General features: G+C 37.0%; 1 protein-coding gene across 7 annotated transcripts in view; it reads right to left on the reverse strand.

Moving 5' to 3' along the window:
• Positions 1-15,201, reverse strand: part of RXFP1 (relaxin family peptide receptor 1) — a 111,430-nt gene that overhangs the window by 37,694 nt on the left and 58,535 nt on the right. For 6 of the 7 annotated variants that reach the window (XM_039256868.1, XM_039256869.1, XM_039256870.1 and 3 more), the window contains exons 4-5: positions 11,468-11,573; positions 6,212-6,283 (exon numbers count right to left, since the gene is read on the reverse strand). In XM_039256868.1, the coding sequence (XP_039112799.1) occupies positions 6,212-6,283; positions 11,468-11,573 (178 nt within the window). The remainder of the gene's footprint in view (positions 1-6,211; positions 6,284-11,467; positions 11,574-15,201) is intronic. The other variant, XM_039256874.1, reaches the window with a different exon arrangement.

Consider the following 15,201-nt stretch of genomic DNA (forward strand, 5'->3'; position numbering starts at 1 on the left):
AGTACTTCTGGTTCAGTGTGTCTTTCAAAGCCACTGTTCTTTATTGATTTTCTGCCTAGATGATCTGTCCATTGCTGTGAGTGCAAGTTTAAAGCCCCTACTGTTATTGTATTAATTATAAATTAGTTTCTTTATGTTTTTGATTAATTGATTTATGTATTTGGGTATGCCAATATGGAGGCATAAATATTTAAAATCGTTAGATCTTCATGACGGACAGACCCCCTTAATTAGGATGTAATCCCCTTCTTCATCTCTGGTTACAGTCTTTGGTTTAAAATATAGTTTGTGTAGGGGCCCCTAGGTGGCTCAGTCGGTTAAGTGTCTGACTTTGGCTCAGGTCATGATCTCATGGCTCATGAGTTTGAGCCTCGCATTGGGCTCTGTGCTGACAGATCAGAGCCTGGAGCCTGTTTCAGATTCTGTATCTCCCTCTTTCTCTACTCTTCCCTTGCTTGTGCTCTGTTTTTATTTCAGAAATAAATTAATGTTAAAAATTTTTAAAAATCTAGTTTGTCTGATACAAGTATGGCTACTCCAGCTTTCTTTTGATGTCCATTGACATGACAGATGGTTCTCCATCCCTTAAATTTTAATATAGGTAGTAGTTTTAGGTCTAAAATGATTATCTTGTAGGCAGCATATAGATGGGTCTTGTTTTTGTTATCCATTCTGGTACTCTATGTCTTTTTTAAAAATGTTTATTTATTTTTGAGATGGCACAAGTGGGGGAGGGGCAGAGAGAGGAGGACAGAGAATCTGAAGTGGGCTCTGCACTGACAGGCTGACAGCAGTGAACCTGATATGGGGCTTGATCTCACAAACTGAGATCATGACCTGAGCTGAAGTTGGATGCTGAAATGACTGAGCCACCCTGGTACCCCTACTCTATGTCTTTTGATTGGAGCTTTTAGTCCATTTACATTCAGAGTGATTACTAATAGATATGAATTTAGTGCCATTGTATTACCTCTAAAGTTGGTGTTTTTGGTAATGTTCTCTGTTCCTTTCTAATCTTTGTTGCTTTTGATTTCTACTTCCCCATCAAAGAGTCCCCTTTAATATTTCTTGTGGGCCTGGTTTAGTGGTCATATACTCCTTTAGTTTTTGTTTGTCTGGGAAATTCTTTATCTCTCCTTCTATTCTGTATGACAGCCTTGCTGGATAAAGCATTCTTGGCTGCATATTTTTCCCATCCGGTACATTAAATATATCCTGCCATTCCATTCTGACCTGCCAAATTTCTGTGGATAGATGTGCTGCAAATGTGATGTGTCTTCCCTTGTAGGTTAAGAACTATTTTCCCTTGCTGCTTTCAGGATTCTGTCTTTTCTCTGGATTTTGTAAATTTGACTATAATATGTCTTAGAGATGGCTGGCTTTTGTTGATTTTGATGGGAGTTCCCCGTGCCTCTTGGATTAGAGAAGCCTCACCAGATTAGAGAAGTTTTCAGTTATAATTTGCTCATAGAAACCTTCAGCCCCCTTTTCCCTGCCTTCTTCTTCTGGGACCTCTCTGATACAAATGTTATTAGGCTTAATGGAATCACTGAGTTCCCTAAGTCTACATTTCTGATCTGATATCTTTCTTTTCCTCTTCTTTTCAGCTTCATTGCTTTCCATAATTTTATCTTCCATATCATTGATTCACTCTTACACTTCATCCATCCTAGTTGTCAATACATCTGGTCATTTTGCATCTCAGTTATAACTTTTTTTTAAAATTAGGCCTCACTAGTTTTCAGTTATTTTTTTTTATCTGTGGTAAGGTTCTCTCTGGTTTCTTCTATGCTTTTCTCAAGGCCGGCGAGTATACTTATGATTGTTGCTTTATATTCTGATTCAGACATATTAGTTATATCTGTTTTGATTAGATCCCTGCCCATTACGTCTTCCAGTTTTCCTTTTTGGATGAAGTCCTCCATCTTGGCCTTTTGCCTAAACTTCTGTCTACTGTGTGTTAGGAAAACCTGTTGTATTTCCTGCTTCTGAGAGTAATGGTTACATTAAGAAGAGCATATACTGTCCAGAACCTCGCATTTCAGGAAGATTTTTGGTGTATGCTCTATGCTTTCTGCTGCTGCAATTTGGTTGCTCTTTCTCTCAGATGAGTCCTCTGCAGAGCATATACTGTCCAGGACCTCGCATTTCAGGAAGATTTTTGGTGTATGCTCTATGCTTTCTGCTGCTGCAATTTGGTTGCTCTTTCTCTCAGATGAGTCCTCTGCAGAATTTCTCCTTGCCTGCAGTGTGGAGTATTTGGACCTGGTCCAGCATTTGGCATGTTTTAACTAGATATATTTTGGTCTACTTGGTAGAAAAGTCTAGATCCTGGGGTGTCTTGGGGGCTCAGTTGGTTAAGCTTCTGACTTCAGCTCCAGTCATGATCTTGTGGTTCGTAAGTTCGAGCCCCAAATCGGGCTCTCTGCTGTCAGCCTTTCAGCGCAGAGCCCACTTCGGATCCTCTGTCCCCTCTTTCTGTCCCTCCCCCACTCATTCTCTCTCTCTTTTCCTCTCTGTCTCAAAAATAAACGTTAAAAAAAAAAAAAAAAGCCTAGATCCTATATCCCCCAGAGCTGAGGCTTTGCAGCACCCTATGATCAGTAGGCTTAGTGTTTGCAGGGGGATTTGTGCTAGTCTTCTGGGGGAGGGGCCTGCTGTGCTGGTTCTCAGGCTGACTGGCCTTTGTAAAGATGAACCTGCAGGGCATATCTGTCATCTCTAGAGAGGGGAGTTCTTGCCTGCTGTTGTTCAGGAAACCTTCACAGAAGAGCGAACAGTCTCCCCTTTTGTGTCGCAGGCTTCCATCAGAATCCTGCCTTCATTCTCTCTGTTTCTGAGCCGTGTGTTCTCCTCACAGCACAGTACTCCTGTGTTTTATCTCAGTCATGGGAATGGGTTTCAAAGCTCCAAATTTAGAGACAGTATAGCGCAGGCACATGATGACCCTCTGGAAAAGGGTCTTGCCACACTGGATGGTGCTGAGTTTTCCCAGAAAAGCCGGTGCACGTCCATGATGGGGCTAAGAGTTTATGATAAAGCACACCCAAAAGCTGGTTTCCAGGCTAACTACCTTCAGTAGGTGCCTCTGCTGCTATGCTAATTAATCGGGCCATTCAAGGATTCCCACCTTCTCTTTTGTCCCCTAAGAGGCAGTGCTGCCTCTTCCCAAATGCACTCCAAGCAGGGGAACTGTTTCTCCCCAGGTGACCTAGGGGACCCTCAGAGCATGCTGTCTGCTCCTGGGCCTCTGCCCTCCTTCCCCACAGGAGCACCACTAAACCCACCAGGAATGACCGTAGTGATGGCACAGACTTCTAAACCTTCAGACTTTGACCTCCACTGCTTATAAAAACTTGTGGTTGTCAGCTCCTCTCCTTTTCTCAGTCAATGGTTTTAGGGAAGAGTTTTTCTGTGGAGTCCCCTGTTCACTGCTTTCATTCTCTTTCTCTCTCTCCCCCCTCTCCATGATCAGGGCTCCTACCCCTCTGCAGCATCTGCAATTCTTTTCTCACCCAAATCAACTCCCTGCGCTTCTAACTTCCATGATGAGGCTGTTTTTCTCCCTCTAGTTGTGTAGTTTTGCTGTGTCAGTCCTCAGATCGATTTCTTGGGTGCTCAGAATGATTTGTTACTTATCTGGCTGTGTTCGAGGGAGGAGGCAAGCAGAGGGTCTTCCGACTACGCCATTATCTTAACTGCTGGCAAAAGTACAAGATGTGACACCTTTAAGGCCTCAATCATATTCCATGTTAATCGCAAATCTGCTAGTAATGCAGCTTTAATTTTATTAATTTGACACTCCAAGCCTTGCTTTAAAAAGTGCTTGAAGAGGGGCACCTGGGTGGCTCAGTCGGTTGAGTGTCAGACTTTGGCTCAGGTCATGATCTCGCGGTTCGTGGGTTCAAGCTCTGCGTCGGGCTCTGTGCTGACAGCTAGCTCAGAGCCTGGACCTGTTTCAGATTCTGTGTCTCCCTCTCTCTCTAACCCTCCCCTACTCATGCTCTCTCAGAAATAAATAAAACATTAAAACTTTTTTTAAGTGTTTGAAGACACTTATAAGAAATATTTATGACAGAAGAAAAAAATAAAAAAATAAGACTGAAAGAATATAAATTAGACTAGCATGTCAAGACAAGAATGTAGTTTTACATAACTAACTAGATTGGCCTGTGTTAACTGAAGGTCAAAGAAACTAGATACCAGAACACAACCAATTGCAACAACTGCATCCTTGTAAAGCTTTGCACTTCTGCACTTCAGAGGGTGCTCTGTGTATATATGTATATGTATATATATATGTATATGTATATATATTTATTTTATAAATAAAGTATACATATATTTTTAATAAATATTAGGAGCAATAAGGAAGAAAACAGTATGAACAAATTCTTAGTTAATTAGAACTTTTGGCTAAAAAAGATCCCTTATTTCTCCAACATGGAAGAAAACCTAACTTTGATTATAACAGTGTTATTCTTAAATGTATTATGCATTTAACACTTTTCACAGAACATGCTATAGTTCCAATCACATAGTAGGGAATGAATCTTTCTCACTAATACATGGAGCAGCTTTAGCATGTATTTATTTCTTTCTAACTATTTTAATAATCTGCTAAGCAATAGACTGTATTGTGTGGAGGTTGAGCAAACCTATAGCTCTAATCACCAGGTAGATTGCTTCTCGGCCTTTTGGCTAAGATCAAGTGTAAGAGCCAGGTACATAATTTTATTTTGTAATGAGACTCTTTTATATATTAGTTAAAACAAATTGGCTATTCAAGAATTAATTTGGGACCCTTAACTGCCTCAGTCAGTAGAGCAGGGTTGTGAGTGTAAGGCCCACACTGGGTGTGGAGATTACTTAAAAATAAAATCTTTAAAAAATTATTTCAACATTTATTATGGAAAAATGCTAAACTACTGTTACGTAAACCTGAAGTTTGATATTTAAATTTGAAGTCCTAATTCCTTTTCAACATGTGGACATAAGGTGGTGCTACAGATCAGAAAAATTCTTCATACTCCAAAGATCAGGAAATAAAATATGGAAGCATACTCTTGAAGTTTTTATATGAGGCCTAATTTTGAAAAGCTCTTCTCTGCTGATTGCTGAACATCCAGAATAAAGTTTTGAAAGAAATTTTTATTGAAATTTTAATTTTTAAATACGAAACATACTTTTTTTGCAGATTATCCGGGTTTTGAGCACATTTCATTGAGTGAAATAGATTAATATTTCTTCTAGTTTTTTTATTTGTTATCTTAAAATTTTTAATGTTTATTTATTTATTTTTGAGAGAGTGTGTGCATAAGTGGGCGAAAGGCAGGGAGAGAGAGAGAGAGAGAGAGAGAGAGAGAGGAGAGAGGAGAGAGAGAATCCCAAGCAGGCTCCATGCTGTCAGCACAGAGCCTGATGTGAAGCTCAAACTCATCAATCCTGAGATCATGACCTGAGCTGAAATCAAGAGTCAGACGCTTAACCGACTGAACCACCCAGGTGCCCTATATTCATTATCTTAGAGAAGAATGCACACATATACATCTATGTGTGAGGTTTCTTCAGTATAAAACCAGAACCAAAAGCAACATAAGTATGAAAATGAAATGAGGAATTCTGAGATCTCTTCTAGATAGCATGATTATAAACAGGATATTTAAACCCAGCAGTTCAAGTATGATATGATTTAGTCACAAAGTTGACCTAAATATCAGGTAAACATAACCTGGGCCATTATGGAGTCTTGGAGTATATATTAAAATGCTAAACTGATGGTAATAAAACATGTCAGATACTACCTGAGGCCAAAAGAAAACTCAACTTACATGGCAGATGTGAAAATGGGATTAAATCCCGTAAACAACATGCTCTGGGGTATCAAACCACCAAGACTCGCTCTCTTAGTTGGAGATTGAATTTGCACACATATGGAAGAAAGTTCTTCACAGTCTAGTGTGTGGCAGAAGAAGTCATAGCTCAAATGCTCTAGTTTCTTTGGGAATAAGTATTTGAGATTTTTCTGGAATGGCTTCTAGAACTTCTAAAAAAAAGTTCCCTGGTAGTCTTAGGCTAACAGCTAAATAATTTCCTGAAGAGGAATTAGATGTAAGCCCTGGAACAGCATTGGTTTCCACAGAAGTGGGAAGGAAGAGATATGTCAAAACAAGTTAGTGAATTAAATACTGGGGATTAAATTTTTTCTTACAGCTTCTGAAGGTGATGGTACTTCTTGAAGCCGTCAGGAGGAAGCTTTCTTATTAAGTTCCACCGAAGTGACCTGAAATAAATGTAAATTTTGGTTCTTAAAGTTTTTTCCTTTACTTTTAAACTACAAGTAATACAATAAATTTAAAATAAAATAATTATAAGCTTTATTTACTTTAGCACCAGCTTTCAGAAAACATTTTATTTCATGATGTTACTTTCATATCCATAGTACCATTTGAATTGGATCTAACTGTTAATTTCATATTATTAAAGATATTTACCTTTTCTTAAATTTAGATTACTACATTGTAATTCTGACAAAACACAAAAATAATTAAACGGGGAAAATAATTTTCAATCACATTTTCCTTTTCTCTTTTTATTTAATAAACATTAGGTTTATAATCTCAGTTTTAAAGTGACAATAAAATAGTGTTTTCTGTAAAGCACATTCAAGTACTTAAGTAATTTTATATTCTTCAATTTCATTGTTCACATCCACTACCTTTGTTGTGTGTGTGTGTGTGTGTGTGTTGTGTTGTTTTGTTTCTAATTCCTTTTAAAATTAGTTATGAAGGAAACTGTCAGTTAGGAAGTATAATTGAACTGTCTTTATTCAATAAGTGATTTTATTTCAGTTTCTAGTAAATTGCATAGAAAACTTTCCCCTTGTATCACAATTTGATATGCAGCTTGACACAAACTATATCCACATAATTGTGGTTGTACTGGAATGGACCTAAACCTTTAACTTTTTAAGGAAAAGCAATGTAAGGTAGTAGGAACAAAATTTAAGAAGGAAAAAATCAAACCAAACAGAACAAAACCCAAACCATTACAACTGGAGTCCCTTGCGTGTATCATGAATCATACATAATCTTTCCTTGTCCGTGTCTTTAACTGTGAAAGCACGGATTTGGACTAGATGACCTGTAATAATATGATGCAATAATTATTACCATCTTTATATAATACAATGGAGCAGACGAATGTCTGGAGGTTAACCGTTGTGGGATAAACACTTGGAGAAACTTGATCCACATAAATGACTCAGGTTAAAATAGTATCGTATAGTAGGGCACTACCAATGTTAGTTGTTATGTTGGTTTTGGACCAGTGTTACTTAAACTTGGCGATGATATCTTCTTAAAGAAAAATAGTTTCTCAGACTCCCCAGGACATAATTTTGGAATCTAATTTGAGAAATGGTATTTCTGGAGTCTAGGAATCCATGTGTTTTCAATGGAGGTATTATTGCCCCAAGGTATGAAAATTGGTTCTACAGGAATGAAAAAAATCTTATCTTTTTAAATGGATGAAGAACAGGTTTACATAAACAGATATATAGTATATATGTAGTATTAGAATTTTACAGGAGGGAAAAACAGAAAAACAATGTCTAAAAAGGCTTGGGGGGCAGTAATGAAAGAGAAAAAAAATTAAGAAACACTGTTCTAGAATACAAACCCCAGTCACTTAGTAAGTTTTTAATGAATGAGTGCCAAAGGTTGATCAACTACGAATCCTCTCTTGAAACATTCTTAGCTGCCCCAGGCTATCACTAAATGTCCTTTCATTCCTTATGTTAGCTAATTGTGAATCCTCTTTCTACTAATCATTCTCCCTTGGCTTGGATCTTCAATTCTGCTTTACATCCTATTTAAATGTTTGTGTTGTATGAAAATAAACTGTTGAATATTTGAGTTTGATTTAAAAATATTGACAAAAGCTTAGTGTGTTTTCAAAAATGTGTTCATTCATTCATTCGCTCAATAAACATATGATGAATGCCTTCCATTTGCACTTTGTTTTTTGTTTTTTTTAATGTTTTATTTATTTCTAGGAGAGAGAGAGAGAGAGACAGCGTGAGCAGGGGAGGGTCAGAGAGAGAGGGAGTCACAGACTGAAACAGGTTCCAGGCTCTGAGCTGGCAGTCAGCACAGAGCCCGACGCAGGGCTCGAACCCACAAACCGCGGAATCATGACCTAAGCGAAAGTCGGAAGCTTAACAGACTAAGCCACCCAGGAGCCCCTCCATTTGCCCTTTGGAAGAAGTAATATCTCTGCTCTTAAGAGCTTATACTCTATTGGGGTGACAAAGAACATATTTTATCTACAAGTAGAGATTTTTCTTTGGACAATAACTTCAGTCTTATAGCCCAAGTCTAAAAAGGCCATCAGCTTTTTTATTTTTATTATATGTATTTTGTTATAAATTCATTTCAAAAACTGTTTAGAGCTTATGATACTCTGTTAGGAACTTCGGAGGATATAGAGAATAAATTTTGTAGGCCCTCATGAAGTTGATGGCATTTTCCTTTTTTCTGATAGAGATTAGGAGCCCAACCACAATAGTACAAGGAAAAACGTTAGATGCGCTTAAAGGAGACACAGGTGAGTTTCAATGAGAGAATAAAAGAGGAAGAGGCTAATTCACCTGAGTGGGAAAGTTACTCTGGAGGGAAGAAAAGCTCACTTAAGGACTCCTAAATATTGTCTGTAAGGAAGTTGGTCTTTTATTAATGGTACCTAGGTTTTATAGGCTACATCTTTCTAAGTGATGTCAAATATTTTTACAAATAGCATTCTCGATATTATCATAATACCCTCTTGAAATGGGAACGGGTAGGTGTTATTATTCTCATGGAATAGGTCAACCCCCAATTTTTTAACATAATAAATTCTTGAGTTTTAAAATGTAATATTCCAAGTTTGACTCTTCACAAAGTAAAGTGTATGTGTGTAAGAGAAACTGCTTAGTTTAATTATTGTTGTCAAAGCTAGCTGCAGTTTTGATAAAGAAAGCTCTTACAATTGATTATGTGGTTTAGTGATTAAATTCCAGCATCTTATAGTCAGCTCTCTTGCAGTCAAAATTAATGTTTAGGAAGCTAGAACAATGCATAAATAATCATGTTTATCTCTTTGTCTCTTCTGTTCATTATACTTATGTGAAATGTCTTAAAAATCCCAACTTCAATAAACATATACACTTTTAAATGTTTATTTATCTTTAAGAGGAAGAGAGAAGAGCATGAGTGGGGGAGGGGCAGAGAGAGAGGGAGACACAGAACCTGAAGCAGCCCAAAGCCTGATACAGGGCTCCAACTCACGAACCTAGAGGTCATGAGCTGAGCCGAAGTCAGACACTTAACTGACTGAGCCACCCAGGTGTCCCCCCAACTTCAACAAATATTACTTCGATTATTGGTTTCTTTAAGACTTATACATGATTTAGTTCATTTCTGACATTTCTCTATGAGACTTCCAATTCAAAATATGGAATGAACTTGGTAATAAAATTTGATATTTACTCTTTTAATGTATTTGCTATAAAGCCTAACATTCCTTTCTCTGTGGAATTGAATAAAGACTGGAGTGAGGTATGATGCTGAGTCAGCTTTCTGAAGAAAAAAGTAGAAATGAGGAACTTGATTCAAGCTGCTCAATCCAAGACACAAGAAAATACATTTTTTTAACAAAACAAGAAAGAAAGTGTTATAGATATAAACTCCTGAGCTTTATTTCTACATCTCCAAATGCCTGTTGAAATTTTCTACTGAGTGACCTGTTAACCTCAAGTTGAAAAAGTCATCTAAAATTGGAGTCCTAATCTTAGCCACTTAACTGTCACCAAGTGTCTCCATTCTTGGATCACTCTATTTACTCAAGAGGGAAACTCTGAACTCATCTTGGACTCTTCCTTCTCTCTCACTGTCGTGTAGTCAGTCATTCACAAAGAGCAGATCCCAGTTTTTTTCTCTGTACCAAGGGTTAAAAACTGGTGGCCCACAGGATTGCACACACCTCTTTCTGAACGTTTGTGTGAATATATGTATGAATATATGTATTGAGTCAACAGTTTTTTACTCAAATTTGTATCAGAATGCCTTTAGGTATTCTTTAGGGGTACACACTTTCTGGTTAATCATTGTCTGTCTTCTTCCATCCCTCCAGTTCTGCCCATCTCTTCCTTTCGTACGCAAAGTTTAGTTAAGTTGCAGAAGAACAGATTCAAATCTTACTTGTAGGAAAGTGAAAAGTGAGACTGGCTGTATCAGGGTATTCTTTGATTTTCTGCTAATTTGATACAAGGAGTGGGGGTGATCCATGTTTTTCCTTTGAAAATAGAATGAAATCATCATCAATTTTTATACCGAACAGGTATAGTCATGATTTAAAGCATGGCAACTCTCCACGGGATCTCGGGCTAAGACTAATTACTGGGAGAAAGAGTGACAGTGAGTTGAGGATAATTCAGGTGGGATTATCACCTACCTTGGAAAACAAGTCTTTGTGGTGTAACCAGCCTGATATTCTTAGCTTATTACCAATTTGAATAAACTCTTCAGGTCACTGTCCATTGAGTAAACCCTCCCAGATTCTGTTAATTTGATGGTACCACTCTCTACAGGAACTCTGAGCTCTCGCTCTCCCCATCTCTTATACCTCAACTATATGGGTTGCTGTGTTATGTGGTTTGATGAAGGCAGGACTTGCCCATATTTGTAAACTTAAGAATTACTCTGATTTTGTCTTCATATACTCAAAATCAGAACCATAGGCACTAAAACAAAAAACTCAGCAAAAATATTGGATGAAACTACTCATCCTCCACTGATTGCTTTTTAAAAGTTTCAGCCAAATGTGTGTGACTGTGTTGCTAAAGTTTGTTGAATTCGAATCATTACTGGGTCAGCAAACTACTTTTTGTGAAGATATTTTTATATACATAAGTTTGAGTTACTTGGGAAAAAACCAACAGCAACACCTGTCAGTCAAATGTGATTCAGAAGAGTTAGATTTTAAATGTGAAGTTCTAGGAATATTTTATCCAGTTTTTGTTATTGTTTTCTTTTTTTTTTTGTTTACAGATAGGAATGTTTCTAACAAAGTCTGAAAGAGCTCTTTCAATAAATGTCCATTTGTGTAAAAAGAAAATTCTATATCATAGGTTAACTGGCAGCCTTTTTACTAGCACATAAACAATGACATTTTTTGTTTAGGTAAAATGTGGAAACAGTAAATAATAGGATTATTATGAGGGATTAAATAAAGTAATATATAGATAAATCTAGAGTAGGGCCTAGCATTTACTAAATGTACAATAAATATCAGCAATCGTTATAATTGACAGAGAACAATGACACCATCTTTGAATAAAAATGCATTAATAATGACACGGCCTAAAGTATGATACAATTTTCCAGGTGCTATTCTGGCTGTTCGGTTGAAGCCATTCTTTTCTACTTACATTTCAGTCACATTTGAAGAAACTGATGGAACAGCTCGTAAATTGGTCTCATCACAGTCAACCTCTAAACCTCGGCAAAGACATTGCATGGGCACAGAACCGACCACTGAGTAAGGAATGAGGGTAGTGAGGGACCAAGGAAAGGAGGGTGATGAAAAGAAAGAAATGAAAAGCTATGAGAAAATTATTTAGTACACAAGTATGTCCTGTTTTACCTAAGCAATTTGGGCACTGCTTTAAATGAAGTTTACAAAGTTCGCTTTTAATTTAATGTTAAAATGATGCTAGAACATTAAAATGAAAAAACTTACAATTTACCAACTCATTTTTTTTAAATAGCATACTACTCTTCTCCATTTGCTGCAAAAATCAATGAAATCATCTGCTTTTACGCACATAAGGAGAGCGGTTATGTCTAGGGGTCGCATGACTGGCAGTGTGTGATGAATGTCCATATTAAAGCTGCTACTTAAGAATAAACTATTTATCTGGGTGTCTGGGTGGCTCAGTAAAGGTGAGCCTCGACTTTGACTAAGGTCATGATCTTACTGTTCATGAGTTTGAGCCCCCAACTGGGCTCGCTGCTGTCAGTACAGAGCCTGCTTTGGATTCTCTGTCCCTCTCTCTTTCTGCCCCTCCCTCAATCATGCTTGCCTGCTCTCTCTCTCAAAAGTAAATAAAACATTAAAAAATAATAAAGCATTTATCAATAACATAAACCCTTAATGGAAGATTAAGTCATTTTTAACTAGCAAGAAAGAGGAGAACTAAACATGAACTATAGTGTTGGCAGAATTCTTTTCTTCCCCCCCTGGAAAATTCAGGAGTTCTTTAAAGGATTTTTTATGATCTTCTTTTGGATTACATAGGGATGTAAGGATGTCTAAAATGTCATTTATGGGAGTGAACTTTTTTAAAAAATGTTTTATTTATTTTTGAGAGAGAGAGAGAGAACAAGTGGGGGAGGGACAGAGAGAGAAGGGGACCGAGGATCCAAAGTGGGCTGCATGCTGACATCAGCAAGCCCGATGTGAGGATTAAACCCACCAACTGTGAGATCATGACCTGAGCTGTGAGGTCATGACCTGAGCCAAAGTTGGACATTTAGCCAATTGAGCCAGCCAGGTGCCCTTGGAGTGAATTTTTTTATGCATAGCCAGCCATTACATTCTCACTGCTGCCATTGGGAAGAGGGAGAGTTGAATGTATCCCTTTGGCCATCTTGTGGGGCTGTGGTGATGGTCCTAAAGATGTGATCTCATAGTTCTAACGTCTATTGAGGCTTGTAATGATGTGTTCATATAGCACAGTAGGAGAATGGGAATAGTTGATTAATGAGAACAATGAGGAGTGTTTCCCCTCTACATTTACTTTGAAACCCTAACCTCTATGGTAGAGGTTACAGACCCTTAACGTCCAGGGGACTGGCAAAATAGGTGTGGGCCTTGTCCAAATGTCCCAGTGGAACAGCTTCTCCTGTTGCCATATTAGGGTAAGAACACGTGTAGCCAAGCCAACCAACTTTCTCAAAGAAGCCAGAAATACAGTGTAATATATAGGTACTTATGTACCTATTAACAAAAAATGATAATAGCCGACTCAAAATATTTTAAAACATCACAGAATGAACAAAACTTTCTATGAGAATTTTCTGCTTGTGGGCTTCCAGTTTTTAACCTTTACTGTAAAGTCTCCAGAGAGTAGAAAAATGTCTTAATGGCAAAGTAGAGATTTCCATGACAAAGCTGGTGGATGACTTTGACCTAGTATATGTCCCTTTGCTCAGCTATGGGATGACAGGTGTTTGGCCTCTCCTCCCAAATAACTCTGCAGACTATTTTATAGGATTAAACGAGATCAAAATCATAACTTACGTTTTGTGTTTTTTGTAAACAGTCTCCACCAAGAACTTTTAAACACTTTTATGGCTGTAGGTAACCATTTTAGCCATGGATCTCTAGAAATGGATTCTGTCTCCAAGTTAAAGCCATGTCTAACGTGAGTGTTGTGGGGAAGGAAGGGTGTGGGTTGGGAAAGAAGATGAAGGTTCTAAGGGTGAGAGTAGGAAGGGTGAAAATGGAGGCAGTGAAACTAGCATTACTTTCAGTGTGTTTTTTCTGTTTATATTGACAGAGTTAAGATAATTCATATATGTTCACTACAGAGTAACCTGTAATAGGGAAAAATGAAAAAAAAACCACTGAAATATCCAAAAATAAAAGAATGATTAAGCAAATTATAACACTTAGAATATACTATATAGTATATTCAAAGAGATTATAACAGCATGGATACCTGATTATGCTAAAATGCTAACTGAAAATATGATAAAAATGATTTACACAGGAAATTTCAACTATACTAAAATTAAAAAAAAAAAAAAAAAAGGTGAGTAATGCACCAGCAAGTTAGTGCTGGTAGCCTCTGAGTGGTGAAATTATGGCTGAGTAAACAGTTCTTTCTAAATCTCTGCACTTTCCAAATCCCTCAAATTTAAACTTTAATAATGTATTGGTTAATGATAGACATGTTTTCCATAATCTTGTTCTTGAGAAGGTGGCTTTATAAATGTGAATTCCTCAGATTCCTTCACTCAGGCAAAAATTATTATAAGCCATTCTGTTTAATTTCCAATAAATCCTTATAATACTCTAAGGTAAATAAAGTGGTACATTAGGAACTTTAAGTTTTACCCCCAAGCTTTACACTACACTTTCCATTTCATTTTATATTAGTTTTATGCTTGGAAAAGACATTCAATTATTTATTACCATGCCTTCCTGAGCTGTCTTTAAAGAACTCTAATTAAAAATTGTATATTTGTTCTTTCCTAAGAACTGATAAAATTTTTTTAGGATATATCATTTACTGTGTAGCTCCATTCTTTCCATGCAGTTATACTTAGGACACATTTCTCCCAGAGTTCAGGATTAGGCAAAGAGTTATCTCTCTTGCTACCTTGACCTGTTTTTCCCCCATTTGTTTGTTTTCGCCTTATAAGCCAGGCTATAAAAGTGTGTAACCCATTATTTTCCTTCATTAGCCTGATGACTACAAAATTCAGAACTAAGTTTTGAAGACAGTTACTGAACTTTTCTCAGTAAGGATTTCCTTATATAAGTTTTCTTCCCATTCTCTTTATCATTCACTGTTGAATTTTTGTCTTAAATGTTGCATGAATGGCTTAAGTCTGTTAGTAGCCATATTTTTGTTGTAAACTGCCTAAAATCTATTTGAGGGTAAGGAGATATAAAAAGATTCGATTAAAATTTAAGAAATAAAAAGAAAAGGCTATACAATAAAACAAAAAAATAAAATCCATGTTTTGAGATAACATGGCATAATCCATTAATTTTTTAGGGGGGGGGATTCTGTTGGCAGTTAAATTATACCTGTTACCTTTTTTCTTTCCCAAAACGTTTTAGCTTTTCAATGATCAAGTAATTTCATTCCTGTACAAGGAGAAAATGTGAAGCTGAGATGGATGGCTTATAATCTGTGGATTGACAGAATAGATGCATGGCCCCTTAAATTGGGGACTGTTAGTAGTTTTTGATTGATCTCATCTGAATACTGAAGACAAAAAAATTTAAACCTTTTAAAAAAAGCTATACTTTACAACTTATAATAGAACATAAAGGAAATATTATACTAAAGGATTCTCTCCACCTCTTCCCCCAATTATTTAACCAAGGCTTTGCCAAGCTAGGATAAATTTTAACTCCAAGGCACAC

The sequence above is a fragment of the Hyaena hyaena genome, unplaced genomic scaffold (genome assembly GCF_003009895.1).
Source record: "Hyaena hyaena isolate Hyena2069 unplaced genomic scaffold, ASM300989v1 scaffold_592, whole genome shotgun sequence".
In the NCBI taxonomy this organism is placed as follows: domain Eukaryota; kingdom Metazoa; phylum Chordata; class Mammalia; order Carnivora; family Hyaenidae; genus Hyaena; species Hyaena hyaena.